The 27594-nt window shown below is 41.2% G+C and overlaps 1 protein-coding gene across 1 annotated transcript in view; it reads left to right on the top strand.

The window, feature by feature from the left end:
* Positions 1-27594, top strand: part of ZSWIM2 (zinc finger SWIM-type containing 2) — a 1244853-nt gene that overhangs the window by 808311 nt on the left and 408948 nt on the right. Inside the window, exon 6 of the mRNA XM_044075126.1 lies at positions 2610-2694. Coding sequence (XP_043931061.1) covers positions 2610-2694 — 85 coding nt within the window. The remainder of the gene's footprint in view (positions 1-2609; positions 2695-27594) is intronic.

The following is a 27594-nucleotide window of genomic DNA, read 5'->3' as shown; positions in this document are numbered from 1 at the left end:
CCAACATCTTAGTGGACTATTTGAGTAGGAACATTGTCCTTCTCCATGAGTAGTCTCTAAATCTGAGTATTTTACAGTGCTGGAGTACTCCATGTTGCAACCTGTTCACTTCCATGTCCAACACCAGGTACAGCAGATAATATGCCTTAGCTCCTCCTCAGAGACTGTCAACGCTAGGTCCCCAGGTCTTCTTTGTAAATATCCTCTGACCTTACTGATAATAACATTTCTTCGGAAAGCAGCCCATTGCAGAGCAGCTGTGATCCTCATTGCTCCCTTTTGGCCTAACCGGGTGTGGTTCCCCTTTACTTGGCCTCTCCTGATACAACGTCTTTGGATCCTGCACCCCAGTCTGGATCTCATTTCTCACCCAGTGGGTCTTGATCCTCCCAGGCTTGAAAAGCTCAGGTTAACCTCTTGGTTTCTCCAATTTTTTTCATGACCAGGAATCCCTAGCCTTCAGACAGAGTTGTTCACATTTTAACTTCTTCCAGGAAAATGTCTACTCGTAAGGTGTGTTAGTAAGTGGAAGCATTTTGCCTTGTAGGCTATCACTCATGGCTTGGGCCCTTTTTTCAGCACTGGACTTTCTCGCTGGTTTGTTTAATTCTAGGTCTAGTTACTTGACCATTAAAGTACATTTATCAGCTATAGCCAGTTTTCATATTGATAGAGATAATGTGCTGTTGTTGGCGCTTAAGATCTCCAAGGCCTTTCTTAAAGGAACCCTTTTACTCCGCCCTCCTGTCTGAGATCTTGTTCTGCCTTGGTAGTTGCCTTTTATGCTCCAGGTGCTGGCTGCACCTTCTTTTGAGCCTATTGCTACTGTTGATTTGAATTTTTTGTCAAGCAAGACTGTGTTCCTGGTGGCCATTACTTTTGCCAAACATGTACCAGAGCTGTAAGCCCCCGATGCTCTCCCTCCTTATTTGGTCTTTCATTGACTCAGAGTGTCCCTTAGACCAGATCCTACCTTCCTGCCTAAGGCGGTGTCTGAGAATAATTTGAACCAATCCATTTATCTGCCAGTCTTTTTTTCCCCAATTTTGCCAATAGGAGTGGATATCTATTGCAGTGTCTTGAGGTCCATCGGCAATTGAGATTTTATTTGGATTGGACAACGTCCTTTAGAAAGTCTAATCATTTATCTTATTCCCCAAGTCTCATTTGGGTGCTCCCTTATTTAAGGTTTTTCTGCATGAATGGCTTTCTGATTGTATTTCCTTTGGGTATGGCCTAAAAGGAAAGTCTTTGCATCATAAACTCAAGGATCATTCTACCAGAGCTATGGGTATTTCTGCAGTTTTTTTCTCCAAAGCTGCATTAGATGACATTTGTTCAGCTGCAATCTGGGTCGTTCATCACACTCTCATTCCCCACTACAGATTGGATATCCAGTTGAGGTCTGGAGATTCTTTTGGTTCCACTGTGTTGTGCAATATTCTTCAATTAAATCACCCTAGGGTGTTACCTGTCTAGACTTTGTCACACAGATTGAACCCTGATGGAAAAGACAACATCAGATACAAAAGTTATGTACTTGCCATAACGATAAATCTGTGTTGTCTGTTTCCATCTGGTTCAACCTTCCCCCCTGCCTGTCTTCACTTTCTTGGCAATCCTTTTATTCCAAAGATGACTGAGCCAGGAAGACTGCTTCCCCACTTTTCTTGGGGTCCTTCGCTTTTTGCATTTTCTTCCTTTGGGGGCTAGGTTCAAAAGTTAAACAGAAAGAGGGGGCAAATGAGATATGAGGCAGCTTTACTGGAGCTGGGGAGGAGGAAGCGGATTTTGTCTAGCTGAATTCTTGATAGTGGGCCTGCATTGGATCCATGTTGGATCTGATAACCCACAGTTTGAATCAGATGGAAACAGACAGCTCAGATCTATTGTTATGGTAAGTACATAACTTTCATTTTTACTTGTTTACCTTCTTTTACCTTCATGAATCTGAATTCTGTAGATATAACTGCAGTGTTATGTATTTTCCATTCCCTAATTATCACACATTTGTTGTTTTGGTGCCACAGTTCTTAGAGGTAGACCATAAAACCAAGGTGATATTGAAGTTAGAAGGGGAACTGCATGCCTTGCCCAATATTTCCTTTAAAGATATATTAGCTATACTACATAGACAGGTAATGCTTTATGGCCAGGAAGACTGAAAATATATTTATACATGTGTGTGTGTTTGTGTATATATATATATATATATATATATATATATATATATATATATATATATATATATATATATATATATATATATATATATATATATACGCACACACACACACACACACACACACACACACACACACACACACACACACACACACACACACACACATACAGTGCACTACATTGTAACATAAAATGTATTAATTTTGAAAGAATTTACAAAGATACTGAGGTATTTTTTGGTGTGAACTTAGGTACATCACTAGCAGTAGCAACTTCTTCCTCAGGATATTGAATAACTCCTGCTCTGTCTATAGGTATAATTTTGCATATATCTGGATTATGCAGTTATTAGAGACATGGTGGTGGTTGCTTCAGGTCTGAATCAGTATTCCTTATGGTTTTATTTTGTTTTTCTGATTGAACAGGTGCACAGAATGCAGAGATTATCATCTGTGTGAAGAGTGTTTCACCAGCTGTTGCCATTCACAACACAACTTTACTTTTCGGCTGGTAAATTTAATATTTGTAATTTTTATTTTGAACTTTTTTTGCTATGTTTTTTAGCTAATTGATTATTTGGTAAGAATGATGAAAAGGGAAAAACTCCTGAATTATGAATGTAAAATTAATTTTGAAAAATAATAGAGAAAATGATGGAAACTGCACTCTGAGCAGTGGTAGTGCTGCAACAGGTAACACTTGCCTTTGGTGCAAAAGGCTGTGGATTGTATTCCCACATCAGGCAGATGGATTGCAGACATTGCAGTACAGCGGAAGGGGAGTGCTGCACACCTGAGTGAGTTGTCCTTCAGAAGAGAGTCAAGGTCCCATTTGCTTTAGTTGGTGTTAGCCCATATGGATGCAAAAGATCCCACAAACCTATCAAAAAGAGTAGGAGTCCTTCAATTAACACAGCATAAACAAAACATTATTTACATATTTAAAAATATACACATTTTCAGGTACATGCCCACACATTCCTGTATACCACCATCATTATTATTGTTCCATAACTGACCCACACTCCTCCTTCCACAACCATAATCTATTTTTTTTTCTTAGTATAGCAGCCAAAATTAATTTTCCATTAAATAAAATTTCATTCAGTCTTTCATTCCAAAAAAAAATATATATATTGTATAAAATAAATTCTTATCTGCCTTTCTCACATATTATTTTTGTTTTTATAAAATACATACATGATCATATTCATATGTATATTGTTTAATTCATTAATATTCTCATATGTATATTGTTTAATTCATTAATATTTTCAAACATTTTTATTTACACAACTTTTTCCAGAGTTTAACCACTTTTTTCCAGTTCAAAAAGCATCCTTCATTGTCCCCTTCCCCAAAAAATAAACACACTCTTTCAACTTTCATTTTATATGGCATATTCCCCTATATCTGTAACCTCCATATTACCAATATCCATAGGAAATCCTGACACACTGCAATCTTAGTACTCCACTTTTTCCTTACTTTAATGGCTTTTGTCACTTCTTCTGGTAAATGTCCCCATGGATTTACATAATAATATTGTTTCATTCCATTATTATACCACATCCTTCCATTCTTCTCTGTATCACCAGTTTTCATTTTCCATGTTAGTATTTTTCTTAATCATTTTTAATTTCATTTATATTTATATTTTATTTATATTATCATTATCAAATAATGCAGTAGCTACAGTAAAATATTTCAACTTATGTCATGCAAATGCACCCAAGTCCTGCAAAGACAGACTGCTCAAATAAGAGGATAAGTTACTTTCATCCACTGTCAATCCCCACCCCATCTAACAGTTTTTGCCACTTTGCTCTGTATAAAAAGTAATACCTGTCAACCTCTTTGTTTCTACCTGCAAATCCTGATATTTTATGACTCCGTGTATCTCTGTATGCAAAGTATTATAATCACTGGGTGTAAAATTTCACTGATCAATGATACTTTTGTCTTCTTTTCATGGACTACTATATCTGGATTTCTCACATCTATTTTTTGAACTGTTAGTAATGGGTGATCTCATGTGATATAAACTTCATCATTTTCTATAATGCTTTCTGGCTTATGTTTCTAGTGTTTTCCAGCAACTTCAGTATTATAATGTCTGCATAATCCCCAATGCAATAGTCTTGTCATTTTATTATGCCTTTCAGTATACAGTCCTTATGCCATTAGTATATCACAACCAGCAACAAGATGTGCAACTGTTTCCAATTCTGTTTTACAAAACCTACACTCGTCTGTTTCTCCTAAATGTTCAATGGACTTTGTAAACCATAGTGTACATAATCCACTGTCTTGGCCTGCCAATATTAACCTTTCATCTTTTGGTTTAAATTCAATTCTTCTTAATCATTCCTGCATTCAATCCTGATCATCATGAGGTTGTTCCAAGAGTTTCCTTTACTTGCAACTATAATTAATTATATTATATTAATACTTTTCTTGGGTGGCAAAAGCCAGGGTACCTTTTTGGCTAGGCTTATATAGGCCCTAGGGCCAATAGCCTAGTACTTACCTATGAACCTATGTAATCTTTATCTCTTTTTCTTACTCTTATCATCTCCCAAATTTTTTGTACTTATATTTAGGAATGTTCATTGTTCATTTCTCATTCTCTTCATTTACTCACTTTAATATTCTACACAGATTTAAAGAAGTAGAATAAACAACTGGATTTAATTATTCCAATCCCCCTTCATCTTCACTGATATACAACATACCTCTTTTCACTGAGTTTACTCTTGTACCCCATATGAAAGAAAACACTAACTGCACAATTTCATTTTGATAATTTTCTGGAATCATATAAACATTTCACATATATGCTATTTTTCCCATTAAAACAGAATTCACCAGATAAACCATTTTCTTGAATGCTAATCTATAAGTTCTCCACATAAGACATAATCTGATGTTGCCAGTTTCATTCATTCCTCAACAGTTGGGTTCAGATCCAATCCACACTTCCAATTCAGTTGCTTCTTCCAGATTATAGAATACTTGAACTCTCAACCTTCTCCCTTTACCTATAATGCCCCACCAACCTAATATACCTCAGATCTCAAAACTTGAAAAGACAAATGCACTTGTATGGGCGGCCTCCAAAGATAGAGCCAAAGTGTAAGCCAAATTCTTTATTAATCCACAGTAGAAACAGTCCCAAAGATAATCCTCACTTGAATTATAATCCACACATAAACGCCTTAATTTTTTCACCGCGTTTTCATCCACATTTGAACTTCATCAGATGTATGTAAAACCCCTGTACAATCATGTCTTTATATACAAGATTCAATTAAAACAAACCAATCCCTCCTTTGTTTTAATAAATCACTTAAAACCATTCTCTTGTTTTAAAGCACACTACCTAAAAATTGTATTTAAAAAAATACTTATTAAATATAAAAAATAAACTTAGTTTGTGCAAATCAGCATGTTGTTAAAACCATCTTTAACCAAACATGAATTTAAGTATAAATATAAATATAAGTATCATGGCTTAAAACAATAGTATTAAATACTTACATAAAACACTTGCATATAAATTACAGTTTCACAATGGGAACGCCATCTACTGGCCATACTGCCAATTACAACTTGGCTGATCTAAGCCTTAATAGTGGAGCTAGGGAGACTGCATCATTAAGGCCAATGGATTTTGTGGCTTTTAATATTATTTGTCAGTAACGTTCTCTGTACTCTAACCGAGTCTTCCATTGTCCCCCTCTCTGTTCTTTGGGAATTACTTCTAATACAAAAAATTGGAAAGTAGTTCCATGACAAGTCATGTAATGCCTGTATAATGCATTATTTTTGTTCATATTCCTAATGTCGTATGTATGTTCGTAAATTCTCATTTTTAATTTTCTCTCCATCTTTCCAATATAAAATTAAGTGCATTACCCACACAGTGCTAAGTACACTACCCCACAAGTATTACAGTTAACAAAACTCATGCTAGTTATGGTCCTATTCCTACTTTCCAAGTGTACACTGTTACCTGACCTAACAAAGGGGCACTGTGGACACCCCCCACATTTATATGTCCCTTTCTTTTTGCTTTGTGTAGCAATATGTCTGTTGCTGTTTTCCAATATGTTCTTAATATTAACATCCCTTCTGTAAATACATTTCAAGGGTTTGCTAAGGATACCTTCAGGGTCTGAAATTTCCTTAAATTTATTACATTCATTCTCTATATTACGTGTTATGACCCCTGCATCCCCCTATATAGTCCATAATGTAAGCTTCCTCAAAATTGTTAAAGTTAGGATCTGACCGTTTCCTCTCTCCATCATCCATAACTTTGGAAAAGTGAACTTCTTTCCCTAGTATAGATGCAAACCTTATTTTTCTACCTTTGACCATTTCCTGCTTAACTTTATTTAATAAATTATCAGGATAGCCTCTCTCTCTGAACATGTTAGTTAATAAAACACATTCATCTATAAAGTCTATGTCCTTGGAGGTCATTCGACTATTTCTTATGAACTGCCCTTTCACCAGACTCCTCTTCTGGTGAAAGGGATGGCCACTAGTGTAGCAGAGGTAGGAATTTGAATAAGTATCCTTCCTGTATACTTTTAATGTGAAACTACCATGGTCCTTACTAATAGTTATGTCCAAGTAATTCATACAATCGTGGTTTATACTGTAAGTAAATCTTAGGAAGGAAGTTTTACCTACTAGGTATTCCAGAAATTCTAGAAATTTTTCCTCAGTATCCTTCCAGAAGAGGCAAATGTCATCCAGGTATCATTTGTATAAGGACCAGCACTCAATATACTTAGTGTTAAATACATATTTCTTTCCCACCAAGAGAGGATAATATTGGCGTAGGTGGGGGCACATCTTGCCCCCATTGCTACGCCCTTTAACTGCTGATAAAACTCCCCTTCGTAAAATATGTAGTTGTTTTTTAAAATAACATCCATAAGTGAAAGGCTTTGAAATCATTCACATCAAGTATGCCATAATCTACCAGAGCCTCCTCGAACCATTGTATACCTTCCTCATGTGGTATGGAGGAGAAAAGGTCAATAACATCAATAATTATGAAAATAATATTTTCATCAAATAAATTCTGTTTAACGTTTCTCAGCATGTCCCATGAATCTTTTAACACTGCATTTTCTTTATTAGATAGGTCCTTCAATTTAGTATCAAGAAATTTGGCCAAAGGGGCAGTAATAGAACGTTCAGATGAGACAATGGGTCTCAAAGGGGAATCCAAAGGTTCCTTATGAACCTTCGGAAGCCCAGATATAGAGGGTACTCTTGGGTGTTGCTCGGCAAATATCTAAACATGTCTATACTAATAATCCTCTCTAACAACTAGTCATTTAAAATTAATGAAATTTTCCTGTTGGCTATATTCACTTTGTTTAGTGATACCCTAGTATACTTGTTTTCATCGTTCAATATGTCCTTCATTTTAGATTCATATAAAATGCTGGTCATTATTACTGTCCATCCCCCTTTATCTGGTCTCACTACTGTAATGGATTTATCTTTTTTTCAACTCATCCAAAATTGACCTCTCCTCTTTAGACAAAGTGGGACCCACTTTATTCTCTCCAACCCCTTTTCTTAATTCCCTTTCCATTATCATCTCCAGGTTCTTTAACTGCTGATGTAATGGTGGGTTAAAGGTACTCATTCTACAAAGTGTCTCTTGATTATTAGTAGTAGTTTTCTTTTGCCCTTTAAACCACAGTTCCGAATTCTTTTTCCTTAAAAAAAGCTTCAAATCTATAACTGTTTTACTAATGTCAGCCTTTCTTTTGGGGATGAATTTAAAATCTTTAAGAAATAATTGAAAATGGTGTTCATTAATCTGCACACTACTATAGTTGTAAATATTGAACCCTTTAAAACTATGTTTAGAGTCCTGCACTATAATTCTTTCCCGCTCTTGTATCCTCACCACCGGTTCCAGTTGTTGTTCCTGGGGTTTCCCTTGCCCTTGTTGTAATTGTATACTGATTACCTGTTTTTTATCATCTCCGATCTTTGGAGAGGTGGACACTCTAAAGGGTCTCCCAAAATGAAGGACATATGTGTTATGTCCTTCACTATACTCTTCCCTGTGTATGAAGCTATTCTGGGCATAATGCCCTGGTTCCCATTCTCTTGTCACATTTTGGTGAGTTCTAGGCTTAGGGTAAGCTGTCTGTGTCCTATACTCTTTTAGGTCCCTATCCACTTTTCTCATTTTTGTATTGAAAATATTTTTACATTTTGAATCAACCTTATCCAATACTTTATAGTACTTAACTTTTTCACTCTCCACTGTAAACATTAAACCACTCAAAATATTTTTATTAATTTGTTCTAGTTCTCTGAACAAAATTTCCATCTCCCTTTCATTTTGTTTAATAATAGCTCTAACAATGTCAAAGCCACACCTAACAAAAGCCTGTATCAATTCATGCTGAAATTCTGAACATTCATTTACTTTGTTGGGGAATTTGCATACATGTGAGCCCTTAGGCACTATCTTTAAGTTCAAACATTGTCTTAAATATACATTATCCAAGTCTGTTGCTTTATATTTCTCCAAACAAAAATTAAATTTGTCCAAATTGTTGGCATAGCTATCATTTTCTTGTAAATGTGTGACATCTAGCTTGCCATCAAAAGTGTATTTTTTGTTAATAAAAGCTTTAAAGTCAAGTTTAGATTTCTTAGAAGTTTTATTACAGTCACTTTGTGTTGTGTTTGTTTTAGGATGAACTGGAACATTCTTGTCCCTTCCAATGTCTCTTTCTGTCATGTTGCCAATCAAAATATTAGGAAATCCTTCATATTCCTTGTCTGCTTCAATTCACCTAGCCTCCAAATGCTCCTCTCCTTCAAAATTTGCTAGCGAGCTGCCATTATGCCTTTCTTGGCCGTTTTCATGCATTTCCTGGTTTCCAGGAAGACTGGAAGCTAGTGTGATGATTGATTGACAAGCGGACATAAGCAACTCGACCAACTGCGACAGTTGGTCAATCATCTTTCGAATTTGGCCCATTTCTCCACCATTAGCTCTGTCCTCATTTGTGAATTCGGGTAGCCCTTCCATCTCAGGTTATAGATCAAAAACCCACTTGTGTGTAGAGACCAAGTGCCAAACAGTTACCAAGACTTGAAAAGAAAAATGCACTTGTATGGGCAGCCTGCAAAGATAGAGCCAAAGTGTAAGCCAAATTTGTTATTAATCCACAGTAAAAACAGTCCAAAAGACAATCCTCACTTGAATTATAATCCAGACATAAACCCCATAATTTTTTCAACGCGTTTTCGTCCACATTTGAACTTTATTGGATGTATGCAAAACCCCTCTACAATCATGTCTTTATATACAAAATTCAGTTAAAAACCAACCAGTCACTCCTTCTTTTTAATAAATCAATTAAAACCGTTCTATTGTTTAAAAGCATACTACCTAAAAATTGTATTTAAAAAAATACATATTAAATATAAAAAATAAACCTAGTTTGTGCAAATCAGCATGTTGTTAAAACCATCTTTAACCAAACATGAATTGAAGTATAAATATAAATATAAATATCATGGCTTAAAGCAATAGTATTAAATACATACATAAAATACTTGCATATAAATTACAGTTTCACAATGGGGAGTGCCATCTGGTGGCCATACTGCCAATTACAACTTGGCTGCTCTAAGCTTTAATACTGGAGCGTTCGCTATTATTAGCTTTCGACCACGTGATATACACCCTATATATATATCTGTGAGTATACATACATATATATGTGTGTGTGTGTGTGTGTGTGTGTGTGTGTGTGTGTGTGTGTGTATGTATATATGGATTCACTTCTGAATCTTGAAATACTGAAATATAGAATTTCAGTATCTCGAGACCAGAACAATGAAACTCCACAGCCACAAAAACCCAAAATACCAATACTCAAAACACCAAACCTTCCCCGACATAAAAATACGCCCCCCCCCATAAAATAACAAAACACACTACGCTACATTTAAGCAGGGGGGCAATCTGCCCTGCACCCCCCACACCCCCTACTTATATATACCAACTCTGAGGTCGCACTAACACAAAAATAGCAACACACCTACCTCTACAAGCCCTACATTTCCATTACACACACACACCACACATGTAAAACAATCACCACACTCAACACCTCTATACACACATCCTCACCCACCTACCCTAAACTACACCTACAACATCCAAAATAATAACACACATCCCTACCCTGAATCCTTAACTACTGCACACTTACCTACATCTCCATACATAACCACACACCGACCACCATCATCAACACTCAGACACCATTACTTCTTAAAGACACAGAACACTATACACATACACCGGGAAAAACTTACCGCACATTCGACATTCTCAGATTAGTCAAAGTACAGTTTCGACAAACTACAATTTCATTCTTCTGGTCTTAAAATACTGAAATTCAATCCGTGTGTGTGTGTGTGTGTGTGTGTGTGTGTGTGTGTGTGTGTGTGTGTGTGTGTCTGTGTGTGTGTGTGCGCGTATTTGTTATTGTCGCTTGTATTTGTTATTGTCGCTTGTTAGTACTTTAAGTCTTTTTCTATTTTTCTCCAAGATGTCGGAAAAACCTTTGGGTTTCAAAAAGTGTGCTTCCTGTGTGCATAAGATCCCAAATTTTAGTGCTCACAGGGAATGTGTCTACTATTTGGGGCCTGTACACTTAAGACACGGACTGTGATATTTGTGCATGTTTCAATTCTTGGGCCCTTATCGATTGGAAGAACAAACTAATTCTGAGATGCCTTTTTCCTTCTAAGTCATTTCCTTCAGCTGCTGGAGCTCAACCCCTAAGAACCCTGACAAATCAAAAAGCGACTCTCTATCCAAGAACAAAGAGATTCATAAAAGGTCTCCTGATCACCCTTCTACTTCAAACTGGGCTCCTTCATCAAAGCCTCCAGCCAAGATTTTGAAAAAGGTAAATCCATCTTTACTGGATCCGTCTATCTGGATTGGGAGATCCCTTTGGATCCATGCTTTCACTTTAACATTGGAACCTATTTCTTCCAGGCTTTCCTCTCCTTTTGTTACGCAGTTGTCCAGAAGGCATTCTAGTCCCCCTTCTATGGGCTCATCTGTTCAATCCTTCAGGAGCTTATCCAGAGCGGATGTGAACAGGATGATAAAGAAGTTCCTCAGGACATATATATATATATATATATATATATATATATATATATATATATATATATATAGATGGGAGTCTTTTTGGCTGCAACCTCCTTGGGGCTTCAGAGCCTACCTCCAACCACATCACTTTTTGATTTCTCCTTCTCCGATTCATCCTTCCATTTAGGAGCCATCATATCCAAAATCCTTGGTAGTGTCTTCTTTGGATCTGAAGCTCCTTGTTTCTTTGACTCCACTGATACCTCTCAGTTGACCAGCACCAAGCATCTCAGAGCTTGGGAGATTCTTGGAGCCAAAATGTCGGGGCCAGCTCTGGGACGTTGGAGATGACTTCAGAGCTTTCAGAGCCATCTTTCCCCCTTGTAGCATTGATGTTAGATAGCTCAGATCCACTCCCTCCTCAGGTGGAGTGCTGACAGGGCTGCAGGGGTCAACTTTCTAAGAGAACTCAATTTTGGATCCATAAAATTTTGTGTCTCCTAGGCACTCTGCATTCAAGGTGGTGTATAGGGTTTTCTCTATGCCTAGAGAACAGACAGTCCTCCCCTCTTTGGATCAGACATCTTTGCCTCATTTTGTGTTGCTTACTAAACCTTGATTATCTCTTCCAGTGGGACAGCCTACCCAATTAAGGCCTCAACCAACCTGTCAGGGCATTATCTCTTTTGATACTTTCTCGGAGTATCCAACCCAGGAAGTCCCTTGTAAGAGAACATGCAAAAGGAGGCATTTAGATTTTCCAGAGGTATCTCTAACTGAGAACACTGATTTTGACAAGGGGGAAGGGGTCACCACCTGATGACATCTCCTTTGGAGACATTCTGGAGCTCCTTAAGCAAAGAGGTGGTTGGTCTTCTGACACCCCCTTCTAAGAGGAATCAGTGTTTCTGGAGGCTTTTGTGTCTGGCCTCTCTACTACTTGGGTGACTTCCCTGGTGGCCAGTGAGCTTGTTCACCTGGTCTCTCAGTGGGCGTGTAAGGGACTTGACATCATTGAGCCAATACCTAAGAGATCAGATAAGATTCTTGCTCCTCCTAAAGACTGTGCATATTGGAGTAAGGGAGTACTTTTTGATGCAATGGTCATTGTGGTGGCCACAAGGAAGGAGCTAGCAGAACAGAGTTCCTCTGTCCATCCCCCTGACAGGGAGTTTACGGCACTGGACAGGTTTGGGAAGAGTATCTATGCTATCTCTTTAAGGCTCCATTTCCTCTGAGGAAGGTAATAGAATTTCCACACAGCTGGCTACCTCTAATCTATATTTAATTTGTCCATGAGGTGGTGGGTTCAGCTATTTTCATTAGAAGACATGCCTGGATGTGCTTGTGTGACTTTGTGGAACCATTTAAGTTTTCTTTCATCAATGCTCCTTTTGATGGATCTTCGGTTTTTGGCCACAAAGTGAAAGACACACTCTTCAGGTGTGAACAAGAGGGAAATACCTTGTTTGCTGTGGGTGTACATTTTTCTGCCCCTCAGAGGCCCTTTTCTAGAAACCAATGAGGTGATAGAAAAATGTGGTTTAAGAAGTCCAGTCCCAGGGTCCTTTGCAGGTGTCATGTGGAGATGGTTCCCCCTGGGACAGAAAGAAGAACTCTAATGGAAGACACAGTTCTTGTGGCAGAGATGGTCTGCACAACCAGGGATCTAGAGACTTTCCAAAACATGTAGCCCTTTCATATGGGAGGTACAGTAATTTAAAAGAATTATTGAGCAGTGATCTTGGATTTGTGCATGAGGGGGACAGGATGGGGACTCGAGCATGTGGGAACTGTAAAGTTGGTAGTAAAATTAAAATTTAACAGGAATGAAAATCAATGGTAGAAAGTATGTAGCAAAGGAAAAGTTCAATTCTGAATCTTATGGTGTGATATATGTGATTGGCTGTGGGTATTTACATACCAAGTGGTATATAGGACAAATTAAACACAAGGTTAAAGTTAGAATTCTGGAGAATTTGAGTAATATCAGCAGATGCAATTTAAGTAGCCCTATGGCAGAGCACTTTTCAGTAGCACATGGAGGGTCTGATGATAGTTTCTTTTTCAGTGTTTTAGCCCACCCCACTTGCCTAGAAGGGATAATTTCATGAAAGAATTAAACAAATTGGAATGTAGAATGATATTAAATTATAGAACATTATACCCTAGGGGTATGAATTTAGATGTTAATTTGATTATGTAATTCATGTATGTGTTTATTTATTAATTCATGCTATTTATTATAATGTTACTGGAACCAAACAGGAAAACAAAACTAGCGATACCACAGCTTCAGAGTACCAGGTCCAGAGAAGCACGCAAACAGAGCTTTAACGCAATTTTATTTTAAGCCACCAAAAAAGCGTTTTCGCTACTGCTCAAACAGTAGCTTCATCAGAAATACAAAAACATTGGCGCCAAAGTCCGTTTAAAAATTTTAGTGCTACATGACGTCACCATTCAGAACATGGACTTGCGCGTTTCATTTAAACTTATTTAAAAATTCAAACATGTTGAATACAAGACCATGTACAAAAACAAACATCTAGAATATAAAAATACCTTAATTTAAAAACAAAAAGCATAGATACTCCAGGACACACACCTAAAATTGCAGCATATACACAAATTGCATGGCAGATATTATATTAATCCTTCCGTTCCTCTAAATGTTAAAGTAGTACTTTAGCTATCCTAACTGTTTACCTCATAAATTAACCCTACCATATTTGTAATGTTTGGGAAATAAGTAAACAGAAATTCCTATGCTAAATGATGATAATAACATCCTAAAAGAATTCTATAAGACTGGACAAAGTAAGTTCCCTTTATGTATTCACCTCTAAGAAGGAGGTAAAAAACTATGTAAAATAAGTATAGTAATACCTTCTGTGCTATAGGTAAAATGGTTGAGTATGTAAAAAGGTGAATAAAATTATTAAAGGGTTGTCCATCCCAGAGGGAAAAAAAGGGGAATAAACTCTAAAGAAGGCTAACTTAAGCCAATAGTGTGGTTTCTGTTTAGAATACACCTTATGCTTTAGTCAAAACTAAAAGCACACCCATAACTACAAGAAGTATAACTAAGATAAAAATAACAAGAGTAAGGCCACTGGAAATATGACCAAAAGAAATATAAAAGTGGCAAAATAAGGCCCATATGTAATAAGTGTGAAGTAAAGAGCTCCACAGGTGGAAAATTCCTGTGAGCCAGGTGTTATCTGTTGTTAAAAAACACCTTCTGTGGACCAGGAAAGCATGTGTTACTATTGTATTTAAATATTTAAATATATACTAGAGTTAAGTTGTATAAATGAATAACTGGGTATGTATTAATTGTTATATACCACTTATTTTTAAGGAAAATGAAACATTAGTTATCTCATGTAACTTTTAAGTTTAAGGATGCAAGAGATGTTGCAATGTTCGTTAAGGCCCGGGCTACTGAAGGCATCTAGTTTAATTTGCCATTCTAATTCCTTAATTTCAAGGAATAAAGCTTGTGGCCCTCCACGAATGTTGTGTGGGATATGATCAATAGCTACAAAATGGAAGCTATGGTCTCTCTGGTTTATGATGTGTTTTGCTAGAGCATTGTCTTCCTTCTTTTTCCTTATTGCATAGGAATGTTGGTAAATCCTATCCTTAAATCTTTGGTCTGTTTTGCCGACGTAGTAAGCCGGACAGCAGTCACACAAGGCCAAATAGACTACCGATCTAGTATTGCAGTCTATTTTGTGGTGAATGTCATACTTTTTTCCTTTAATTTGAAATATTGAACCTGTTTTTAATAGTTTGCACCAGTTACAATGGCCACATAAAAATGTGCCTTTTTGTTTTGAAAAGAAATCAATCTTTTTATTTCTTTCTAGTATATTTTTAAGGTTGTTACCTCGTTTATATACAATAGGAGGTAGAACATCAAATTTACCATGTAATTGTGGGTTACTGGTAATAAAATACCAGTTTTTGTGAATTATAGAACTTATAATAGGTGAGTCCAGGTTGAATGTAGTTATAAAGCTACTTGCATAGTTCAGGTGTACTTGTTCTGAAGACCCGTTATTAATGTTGTCTTGTATTGTTGAGTTAATAGAAGTTGATATTAACTCAACAGAAACTATGGTGGAACAAGTCTCAGAGTTAGGATGACAAATTGTTAATAAAGATGCATATAAACCTGATTGTCTTTTATGTTTGACTTCACCAGTAAGTTCTAAAATGAGGTCTTCAGGATAATCTCTACTAGAGAACATTCTACTTAGTGTGTTACATTCTTTATCAAAACTTTCTTCCGTATTACACATTTTTGAGGCTCTAATCAATTGGCCTTTTACAATGGACCTTTTTTGTTTGAAAGGATGTTGGCTCGAAAAGTGAAGGAATGAGTTACAAAAGGTCGGCTTTCTAAAGATGGTAGAAAGGAAGCCGACCTTTTCCAAATCCTTCACGAGCTTGACGTCTAAATAGTCAATCTCCACCATTGAAAAATAGTGAGTGAATCTAAAGAAGTCAGTAGTGTTGTTCAAGTAGTTAACCAATGTTTCAGCCTCATCATTATTACCTTTAAATAAGATGAATATATCATCTAAATACCTAGTGTAGTAAGAAATTTGATGTTGGAATGCTGTGTTATGCATTAAGAATTGTTTTTCCCAATAAGCAACAAATATGTTTGCCACACTAGAGCCGCAGGGAGACCCCATTGCAATGCCCTGTGTTTGCAAGTAGTACTGTTGTTCAAAAAGGAAAAAATTAGAAGAAAGGATGATATCCAACAATTCAGCCACAGTGTCAATTTCTACCTGTGGTGCTCCCAGATCTTTTAACATGATACTAACCCATTCGGTGGCCTCATTGTGTGGAATCGAAGTGTATAAATCGACCACATCAATGGTGAGAAAGTTGTAAGCCTCATCGAAGGGGATGTTATTCATGTCTAAAAGAAAAGACCAAGAATCTTTACAGATATGGGGTATGGCTTTAAGGTATTTATTCAGAATTTTATCCACCAGGCGTGCACAGGGGTGGGTCATGGACGACCTACCATCCACCAAGGCCCTCATAGGTGGATTCTCCAGGTATTATAATGTTACATTTAGAATGAATTGTTTATTGGTGGTTAAAAATGGGTTTATACTTTTAACTGCTTAACTGGGTAATTGTTTGCTTAATTAAATGGGTACTGGATTTGTATACTGTACATATGACCATTTTGTATTATTGAATTATTCCCAGAAGACAAATGGCTGAGGTACCAGAATAAATAGGAAAACTGAGTGTGGTCTACACAGTGCGGCTGTTTCCTTTTGAATTTTTCTTTGTGTTTTTTCAGTCTAGAGACATGTTCTCAGGTAGGCCCTACCAATGCTCCTGAAGGGAGCCCTGACTGTCCATCTCTGGAGGCAGTCATGCATCATCTCACCCTGCACCAGAGAGCCTGGCTAAATATCACAAAAGATTCATGGGTGTAGAGGATTATATCCAGAGGTTATATCATACCATTTTCACAACTCCCACCAATGGTTCAGAAGAACATTTCTGATGTTCCTCCCAGTCAGAGGGAAGCAGCTTATTTAGAAATAAAAAGCTGATAGAAAAAAAGAGTCATCCAAGATGTCCCCCAGACCAGAGAGAGTCCAAACTTATTCAATATTCTTCTTGGTGCCAAAAAAGACAGGAGACTTGAGACCAATTCTGGATCTCAGCATATTAAACCAGTTTGTTCAGTATACAAAGTTCTGGATGATCATGGCGCAGTCCATTCTGCCCTTTCTGCAGAAGGACAACTGAATGTGCTCAACAGATCTTCAGGATACATACTATCACATCAAAATGAACAGGCATTCCAGGAGATCTCTACGGTTTCGACTGGGGGCCAGTCATAACCGGTTCAGAGCACTACCATTTAGTCTCACCACAGTCCCCAGGATGTTCACTAAATGCGTGTGAGACTCTGGGATTCTGAATGTTTCCATATCTAGATGACTGGCTCCCGACTGCTTCAACCAGGCATCAGCTAATTCAAGCAAGATGCTTAACTCTAGCTGTGCTTCTGTCTGGGTATTTCAGTCAGTTACAGCAAATCTCAACTCAAAATACATCCCTTCTGGCCCAACTGATTCTTCAGGCTTTGGGTTCCATGACAGCAGCATTCACCCTTGTCCTATTATCCAGGTTCCATATGAGAATCCTTCAATGGACTTTAACAATTCAATGGTCTATTCTCCAAAATCCATTATCCATACCAGTCAAGATCACCCAAGCATGCAAGAGTTACCTTCTATGGTGTATTTATTCAAATCAGCTACAAAAAGGTCGCCCCTTTGTTCTTCCCCTTCCCAAGGCCACTATCACCATGGATGCCTCCCAGCTTGGGTTGGGAGGGTAATACTTGGGAAGGACAGTCCAAGGTACATGGTCTCCTGAAGAGGCCAAAATGCATATCCATGTCCTGGAGATGACAGCTGATTGATGTTGTTGCCTTCATTTGCTCTTCAACCTGTAGGTTTGGATCCAAGGATCAGATCTGAATCAGTTGCATACCAAAGCTCCAGGCTCCCACATCTGAGCTCCTCCCCTACCCATAATGCTCCTCTCCCCAAATCCCCCAGATCTCGTTTGTCATGCTTCGTTTAACATCGGGTATCTCATCTTCTGAGCTCCGCGTGGGTTTTCCTGTGAGTTTAGTCATTTAGTTATTTTTGTGCTATCTCTATTCTTCTTGAATATTCTTCTTTAATATTAGTCCTTTTATTATAGTTCTCCATCTTGTCATAGAACCTTGTAAATTTGTATAAACCTTCTTGTGACTTTCCCTTTTGCTTCCCTACCTCTTTTCTAACCATACTGTATAAAAAAACTTATCTTACATTTTTATATCATTTTTCAGTAATAGCTTTAATATTTTAGTTATTGTGTGTGTGCACCGTGGGTTAGTTTGTCTATAGCTATGTCAGATCCCAAACCCGCAGATTTCAAGAAGTGTGTAACTTGTGGGCACAAAATCCTACTATCACATGCTCATTCTGAGGATGTGGTATGCCTTGGTGCTGCCTACTTGGGCTCTTCTTGCACCATATGTGTCAGGTTCAACCAGCGTGCACTTATTGACAAACAAAATAAGTTTATCTTAAAAGGCCTTCTGCCCAGTTTAGCTACTTCTACCACAGCATCCACTTCAGGGGCTCAACCCCCCGCCAAAAAGCATAAGGACCACAAGAGATCCCCTTGAAGGTCCCACCAATTGGGTGAACCTCCTGCCAAGACATCCAGACCTCTGGAACTGACCACCTCGACTCCTATAGTCGTCCAGGCCTCTCCTCAGCATCGAAGCCAAAGTTTCTCCCCAGAGCCAGTGACGTCCAGACCTAAGTCCACTTTCCTACAGCAAACCAGACCCAGTTCTACTTCTGTTGCCTACTCCATTAGGTCTTCTCACAGCCTTTCCAAACCTGAGGTTGACAGCATGATGGTTAAGTTTCTCAAGGCACAAATCCAGATGGGAATCTTGCCTGCTCCCACCCCCCACCCCCGGATCTGTGAGCAATATTCCGACCTTTACTCCTATATCTCATTCTCTGATCTGACTCCTGGTTTCAGAGTTATCGGGTCCAAGCCTTCCTGGAGTCACGATGTCAGAGCCGAGAGGTATGATTAACTCGACTGTGCCAGCCTCCCTGACTCTTCCGACTCCTACAAGAGCCATAGCTTTAGTGTTGGTTCTGAGGGGTTGGTGTCAGCTACGAAGTTTTCAGAGCTGTCTCTTTCCCTTGGGACCTCTGCGTTTGATAGCTCAGCTGTGACTCCTCAATCAGATCTGGGGGTGGTTGGGATTCATGGAGCTTCCCTGTCGACAGCTTCAGCTCTGGCCAGGGTACCCTTGGTGTCTCAATCTCCCTCAGCATTTGAGGTGGTGGAGAGGGTTTTCTCTGCACCCAGAAGAGCCTCGACTCTACTTGCTTTGGAGCCCGGCCCCCGTCCAGCTGCCTTTGTGCCTGAGCTATCTACTCTGTCTTTTCTGGGACAGCCTGCCCAGAAAGACTTCCAGACTGCTTCCATTTTGGAACACCCAGAGTCTTTCAGTACTTCCCTGGCACATCCCACTGAGGAGGAAGCACCAGTATAAAAGGAGACCCTTGGATTCCCCTGTGGAATCTTTCACAGAGGACACCAATCTCTTCAGATCACCACCTTAGCAGACATCATGGAAATCCTATGTCAGAAGGGTGGTTGGTCTTCCCCAAGACCTAACACAGATGAATCAGTATTTCTGGAAGCTTTTGGGTCAGGCCCATCTACTTCTTGGGTATCCCCCCTGCAGACCCCCTTATTGACCGTGTGTCATGCAGGGCATGGAAGTAGCCAAACACAATGGAACCAATCCCTAAGCAGCCTGATAAGATTCTTAGTGCCCCTTCTGACCACCCCTTTTGGACTAAGAGTGTTCCTGTCAATGCCATGGTAGTTGCAGCCACCACCAAAAAGGAGCTGGCCCAGCAGAGCTCCCATGTCTATCCCCCTAACAGGGAGTCTGGAGCTTTGGACAGGTTTGGGAAGCGGGTTTCATATTGTGAGCTCTGAATTATTTGGCACATAACCAGACTACAGAGGGACTTTGTCAAGGAACTCTCTAATTCTCTCTCATAGTCCATGTCTGCTAAGGAACAGAAGACCTTTTCCTCTAGAATGGCCACCCTTCAGTCTATTTTGAACACATCCATGAGGTTAATTTCTCATGCTGCAGAAGGTGCCCCACAGGCGGCCGGATCAGGCATTACTACCAGACGCCATGCCTGGATGAGGCTGTGCAATTTCCTGAAACCATACAAAGTGTCCTTCAACAATGCCTTTTACGATGGATTGACTCTTTTCGGTCCAACAGTCAGAGACACTCTTTCCCAAAGTGAAAAGAATGGAAAGACCTTGTCTGCCATTGGGATCAACTTCTCTACCCCACAATGGACTTTTTCCAGGAACCAGCATGAAGGTAAGTTGTGGTTCTGAAAATCTCAAGGTCCTTTTCAAGATTCACAGGGAGACCTTCCTCCCAGAGCCAAAGGGAAAAATGGTTATAATGACAGATGCTGTCCTTGTGGCAGAGGGGGTCCAATGAATCAATGGTCTCAGGATTTTTTCTCGGACAGACCCAATCAGCAATGCTGAGGGATTGCCCGACTACTCATCTCTGGAGGCAGTCGGGGGACATTACTCTTTACACCCAACAGCCTTGGAAGCCATCACAAAAGATCATTGGGTGTTAAAAATTATATCCAGAGTCTATTCCATACCCTTTTTCCAGAAACTCTTCCCAAGCAAAACCCTTCCTGATGTTCCACCCAATCAGAGGGAGGCTACAGCATTAGAAATTTCGAAGCTGTTCTCAAAAAAAGTCATCCAAAGTGTTCCCCCAGACCAGCTCAGATCAGGCATCTATCTACTCCAGATGCTTTTTAGTGCCCAAAAAGACAGGGGACCTCAGTCAGACTTTACCACCATCAACAAAACAATTGCAAATTCAAAGTTCTGAATGGTCACAATACAGTCCATTTTGCCCTTCCTGCAGAAGGATGACTGGATGTGCTGTTTAAACCTTCAGGATGCATACTATCACACCAAAATGAACAGCTGCTCCAGAAGGTTCGTCTGCTTTTGGCTAGGAGCCAATCATTATCAGTTCAGACTGTTGCCCTTTAGTCTCACCACAGCCCGCGGGGTGTTCACCAAATGCATGGCACTCATGGCAGCTCACCTGAGACTGCAAGAATTCCAGGTGTTTCCATACCTAGACAATTGGCTGTTAACTGTTTCTACCAGACTTCAACTCCTAGAAGCCAGAGAATTCCTGTTCCTCCTTGCCTCAACCTTGGGCATCTCTATTAACCTGAAAAAGTCTCAGCTTCACTGGTCAAAGTCATAGACTTCATCGGAACCCGTCTGGACACAGTTCGTTCTCTGGCCCTTCTTCTTCTGGACAGAATTTCCACCTTGAAGGCTCATGTCAAACAGATAATGGACATTCCTTCTCCCCCCAGCAAGCCTTGTCCTAAGGGCCTTGGGGTCCATGGCGGCCACAATCACCCTGATACCGCTTGCTCACCTTCACATGAGAATACTTCAGTGGACCATAGCAGTCTAATGGTCCCTCCTGTACTTCCCATTGAATTACCCAATCAGGATTTCATGAGCATGCAAACACTTTCTTCTATGGTGGATCCAATCCAAGGATCGTCAAGGCCGCCCATTCATCTACCCCCTCCCAAGGCCACTGTGACCACGGACGCATCCCAGTTTGGGTGGGTGGGGGGCATTATCTGGGACAAACAGTCCAAGGCATGTGGTTCCCACAGAGAACAACTTGCATATAAATGTTCTGGAGATGAGAGCGGTGCTTCTTGCACTGCAAGCCCTTCATTCCACTCTCCCCATGGGAACTATTGCCATTCAGATGGACAACTTGTCAATGGTCTGGTACATCAACAAGCAAAGAGGAACCAGGTCTTACCCCTTTTTCGAGAGGCCATGAGGCTATGGCAATGGGTGATTTCTTCCAACTGCTTTTTATAGCAATGCACATTCCGGGGAAGTCAAACACCCTGGAGGACAGACTCAGCAGGACCATTCTGATGCCTCACAAGTGGTCTCTGAATCCTTCAGTGGCAAATACGATCTTCCAGAGATGGGGTCAACCTTGCTGCGATCTTTTCGTGTCTCCCTCCAACACCAAGTGCAGCAAGTTTTTTGCCCTGATCCCTCCTCAGGGACAGTCACCGAGAGACACTCTAGTCCATGCTTGGCCCCCCGGTCTTCTTTATGCCCCTCCTCCTCTTCAGCTCATTCCCAAAGTTCTGCAAAAAGCACAGAGGTTGAAGTGCCAAGTGATCTTCATTGCTCAATTTTGGCCCTGACAACTTTGGTTCTCCTTCCTTTGGTCTCATATGGTTTGTCCAACGTGGACTCTGGGTCCCTCTCCAGATCTGTTGTCCCATCCCTCGGGACACTCCAACCCAGATCTCCTGAACCTGAATCTAACCTCTTGGTTACTCCACTTCCAATGATTGCTAGACTTCTCAAGCTTTCTTCTCCAGTTAGAAAAATTTTGATTGTGGCACACAAACCATCCACGATGAAGCTACACAATAATAAATGGAAAAGATTCTCCATTTGGGCTCATCAAAACAATCTAGACCATTTTACAGCTATAATTCCTGCTGTGTTGAATTTTCTGGCTTATATATTTCATAACAGAGCAAGTTTTTCTATGGTGAAAGTGCAACTGGTGGCCATTTCCAATTTTCACATAGGGGAAAATTATTTTTCTCTAACCTCATTTAAATTGTGCAAGGTCTTTTTAACAGGTACCTTTCTTCTGTGGCCTCCTATCAAGGAACCTGTTGCTGTCTGGGATCTCAGCTTGGTTTTACAGGCTTTAGTCTCACCCCCTTTTGAGCATTCAGCTAAGGTAGATTTAAAGCTTTTGACCTGGAAAACCATCTTCTTGGTGGCCATTACCTAATCCAAAAGAGTATATGAATTACAGGCTTTGTCTTGCAAACCTCTATATTTGATTTTTCACAAGGACAGAGTTACTTTGCGTACTAACCATTCATCTGAAGTTGTTAATCTTCTTCCATTCCTCACTGATGGGTACAGTTCCAAACCCTCAGAACCGAGTCAGCCAAATACCAAGCTAGCATACACCAAACTCTCGAGCCATACTACTACCCACAATGCCCCTCATCCCATACCTCAGATCTCATTTGCCGCACAGCCATATAGCAGTGTTTTCACCGAGCTCTCCAGCTAAGTAGTCTTGACTTATTTAAACTGTGTATTTCTCCAATAATTTCTCTACTAGTGTCTTTCTTATAGTCTAGCTCTACCCACAGGTATTCCTTTTCTTACCATTGTTGGTATTTTCTTGCCTTTTCTTTACTTTTTACCACCCTCGTGGTAACTCTTCATACCATTGCTGGTAGTCGGGCCTTTTTCCTCCTTCTCTTCTCTGTCTGAGTGCTAGTATGTCTGAGAAAAAGGGTACTTCAGGTTTTAAACACTGCACGTCGTGCAGTGGTAAATTACCGAACAGTGAATTGCATTTTAAATGTGTTTATTGTTTGGGCGTTTTGCACCTTTCTGCGACTCCCCCATGTGATATTTGTGCGAGTTTTAGTCAATGGATGTTGAATGAACGGCGCAACAAGTTGATTTTGAAAGGATTGCTTTCCTCTCCTTTCTCGGAGGCTATTTCTGTGGAGATCTCAACCCCTCCAGTCAAGGATAAGAAGTGTCCCCGCTCAGACCCCTCTTCACTGGCCGGTGACAGCAGCAAAAATCATCGATCTAAGGCCTGTAGATCTTCCTCCGAGCATCGTCTCACTGACTCGGTGCTACCGATTTCGGCGCTGAGCGCAGTTTCTGGGAAGTCTGAATTGTCGGTTCCGGGCTCGGCACCGACGACTTCTGAACCGCTGATTACTTTGGTTCAGACCAGTCTGCTTCTGGACACTTCGGCACCGACCTCGCCTTTACAGGCACCGGCTCCAATGACCTCAGATCCGATTTTGACTACTACCCCGATTGTGACTTCAGCTCCGAGTTCCCTCTCGGTGCTGACCTTACTGTTTACACAATTCAAATCAGAATCCTCGGCTCCGTTGAGTTCCTTACCACAGACCAGGTATTCGTCTTCTGTGGATCCGTTTGCCGGGCAAGCCTACAGTCCCTTTCTGAACCGGCCTGAATCCCCTTCCGGGATATCGGTAAGGTCTGCCAGGAGCATGTCTGAAATAGACATTGTTCGTCTCGTGGATCAGGTATTGACTATAAAAGGAATCTCCAGACCCTGTTCCGCTCCGGGTGTTTGGATTTTTCCTCCTTCGACTCCTTCGTATTCTTCTGATGGGGATCTTTCGGTTACAAGGCCCCCTTGCCCATTGCTTTCATTGGGATGCCTTCCTTCGGCACCGACTACTATGATGCCTGAAGTATCTAAGCCCTGGTGGGTGTCAGTTCCTACGACAGCCCACCTTACTCAACCCCTTGCTTCGGGGGTGGAATATTCAGTTCCGGCTCCAGCATAGATGGTCTTTTCGGTTCCCGTCTCGGATTCGAGAGTTATATCCGCACCAAACCCCTCAAACTCCAGTCTTGGAGGTGGGCCATTCGGAGCGGGGTGTGACCCTGGTTCTGATTCAGTCCTCTTCGGTTCTGGGCTCCCATCCCTCTTCGGGTGGGCCCACCTTCCAGATTATGGAAAGGGTGCTGGCTGCTAGCAATCCTCCTCCTTCAGCTCTGCCTTTGGTTCCTCCCCTAACTTAGCCATCGCCAGCCCTTAGCAGGGGACCACTAATCCAAAGCACCCCCCTTTCCGATGCCTCTTCGGACATTCCCACCGAAGAGCTCCCTTGGAAGAGGGTATGCAAAAGAAAACACATGGACTCACCTGAAGAGTCCCTTACTGAGGATATGGATTACGATGATGGGGAAGGTTCCCCTAGATCACCCCCTGATGATGTTTCCTTTGGGGACATCTTGGAGATTTTGAGTTAGTGGGGTGACTGATAATCTTCCACCCCTTCCCCGGAGGAATCTGTATTCCTACAAGCTTTCTGTTCCCGGCCCACTATGTCCTGGGTGACCCCTCCTGGAGATGAGTTGGTCAAGTTCATCGTGCAACGAGCGTGGAAGAGTCCGGATTCAGCAGAAGCTATCCCCAGGAGATCAGACAAAGTACTTTCTCCTCCAGAAGATCAACCCCATTGATCGAAAGGCTTGCCAGTAGATGCTGTGGTGGTGGCGGCAGCCACAAAGAAGGACTTGGCAGAAGAGAGTCCTACTGTTCATCCGCCCAACAGGGAGTCCTGGGTGGTGGACAGGTTAGGGAAGCGAGTTTTTGCTGCAGCGACCTTTGTCGTGTGTTCGCTGAATTTCTTGACACACTTTATGAGACTCCAGGGAGACCTTATTTCCGAACTCTCTGGTAGCCTTGCGGGTCAGTTGTCAGATGGTGCACGTGGCAAAGTGGCTTTCCAACTTGCCACTCTTGAAGCAATTTCAAATTCCTCCATGAGGTTGCTCTCCCACGCAACTGGAGCAGCAGCTAGAGCAGCAGGTGCTGACGTGGTTGTCCGACGTCATGCCTGGATGCACATTTCTGACCTACCGGATTCCTTCAACTCTTCCTTTTTGAATGCCCGTATTGAGCCCTCTGCGCTCTTTGGTTCTAAGGTCAAGGATACTTTGGCCAGGTGTGAGGATGGAAAGACCTTGTCTGCCATGGGCCTGTGCTTCTCCAAATCTCAGCGTTCCTTCTCCAGGAACCAGAGGAGTGGAAAGTTGTGGCACAAGAAGTTGCAAGGTTTCTTTTGTGACGCACGTGGTGAGGACTCCTCCAGAGGCAGAGGTGGGGGGGGTCCAATGGTGGAGGATGCCCCGTTAGGGGCAGAGGGGGTTACCAGAATCAGGGCTCCAGAGATTCTTTCTCCGATAGGTCCTATCAGCACTCCTGAAGCGCTGCCTGATTGCTTTCCTCAGGAAGCAGTCGGGGCACATTTCTCTCTGCACCAAACAGCCTGGTCCTCCATTACCGACAATCTATGGGTGCAGAGAATTATCACCAGAGGCTATCACATTCCCCACAAATCCTTTCCAAGACCTCAATTCTCCCTTCCTGATGTACCATCCAGTCAAAGGGAGGAGGAAGCTTCCGAAATCAAGAAGCTTCTTCTAAAGCGAGTCATCCAAAAGATCCCCCCAGATCAATGCAGATTAGGGTTCTACTCCAGACTCTTTTTGGTGCCAGAAAAGACGGGGGACTGGAGGCCCATCCTGGATCTCAGTTGTTTGAATGAGTCAGTTATACAGACCAACTTCTGCATGGTCACTATTCAATCCATCCTTCCATGCCTTCAAGAGGGTGTGTGGATGTGCTCTCTATTACCACATCAAAATGGATAAACGCTCCAGGAGACTTTTGCGCTTCCGATTGGGAGCCATTCATTTTCAATTCAGAGCCCTGCCTTTCTGTCTCTAGACGGCCCCCAGAGTGTTCACGAAATGTCTAGCAGTGGTGACAGCTCACTTGAGACTTCACATATTCCAGGTGTTTCCTTATCTGGACAATTGACTCCTCTCCACCCCCACCGAGCATCTACTGACAAGGGCCCTTTGCCACACTCTGTCTCTGGTGGAGTCTCTGATTTTTTGCAATTGATAGTAATACCCAGACCTTCAGCCCTCACAACTGGAATTCATAGAGGCTATGTTCAACACTCAGCTCGGCCTAATATCTCTTCCTCATCGCAGGCTCTTAAGACTGAGAACACAAGTGCAAGTGATACTCAACCGCAGGAAAGTGTCCGCAAGGGAAGTTCTGCAGGCTCTGGGTTCCATGGCGGCAGCCATTCCCATTGTTCCATTGGCCAGGCTTCATATGAGCCTGTTACAGTGGCTTCGTCAAACTCAATGGATACACAATCATCATCCCTTGAACGCACTAATCCTCATCACTTATCTCTGCAAACAGACCTCCTCTGGTGGATAAGAATGGACGAAAGTCTTTGGTGTTGTCCCTTTCAACCTCTTCAGCCCAAAGCCACGGTGACTACGGACACTTACCTGATAGGGTGGGGGGGCCCATTTTTCAGGGAAAATCTGTTCAAGGCACGTGGTCTCCTCTAGAAGTCGACTTACACATCAACGTTCTAGTGCTCAGAGCTGTGTTACTGGTGTTACAAGTTCTCCACCCTCTTCTTTCTCTCGGACCGATTGCTATCCAATCTGACAACATATCTGTGGTCTGGTGCATCAAAAAGCAGGGAGGGACCAGCTCTTACCCCCTTTGCTGCAAAGCCATGAGAATTTGGCAGTGGGCGATAGCTTCCAACCATTTCCTGATATCAGCACACATCCCGGGGAGTTCCAACGTGATTGCCGACGGGCTGAGCAGCTGCATCCTGCTTCCTCATGAGTGGTCTCTCAACCCGAGAGTGGCAGAGGAAGTTTTCATCCGCTGGGGCCGGCCTTGCTGTGATCTGTTTGCCTCCCCCTCCAATATGAAGTGCAGCAGCTACTTAGCCCTCTTTCCTCCACAGGGGAGTCCCCGAGAGATGCTCTGACTCTCTATTGGCCCACGGGTCTCCTGTATGCTTATCCCTTCCATCCCCTTGATACCCTTGGTCTTAAGGAAAGCTACTTGGTTGAGAAGCAGAATGATTCTCATTGCTCCATTCTGGC

This window comes from Protopterus annectens, chromosome 6.part0, assembly GCF_019279795.1.
Source record: "Protopterus annectens isolate FY-2018-M chromosome 6.part0, PAN1.0, whole genome shotgun sequence".
Classification (NCBI taxonomy): domain Eukaryota; kingdom Metazoa; phylum Chordata; order Ceratodontiformes; family Protopteridae; genus Protopterus; species Protopterus annectens.
The sequence above is the reverse complement of the archived record's forward strand: the minus strand, read 5'-3'. Positions and strand labels throughout refer to the sequence as shown.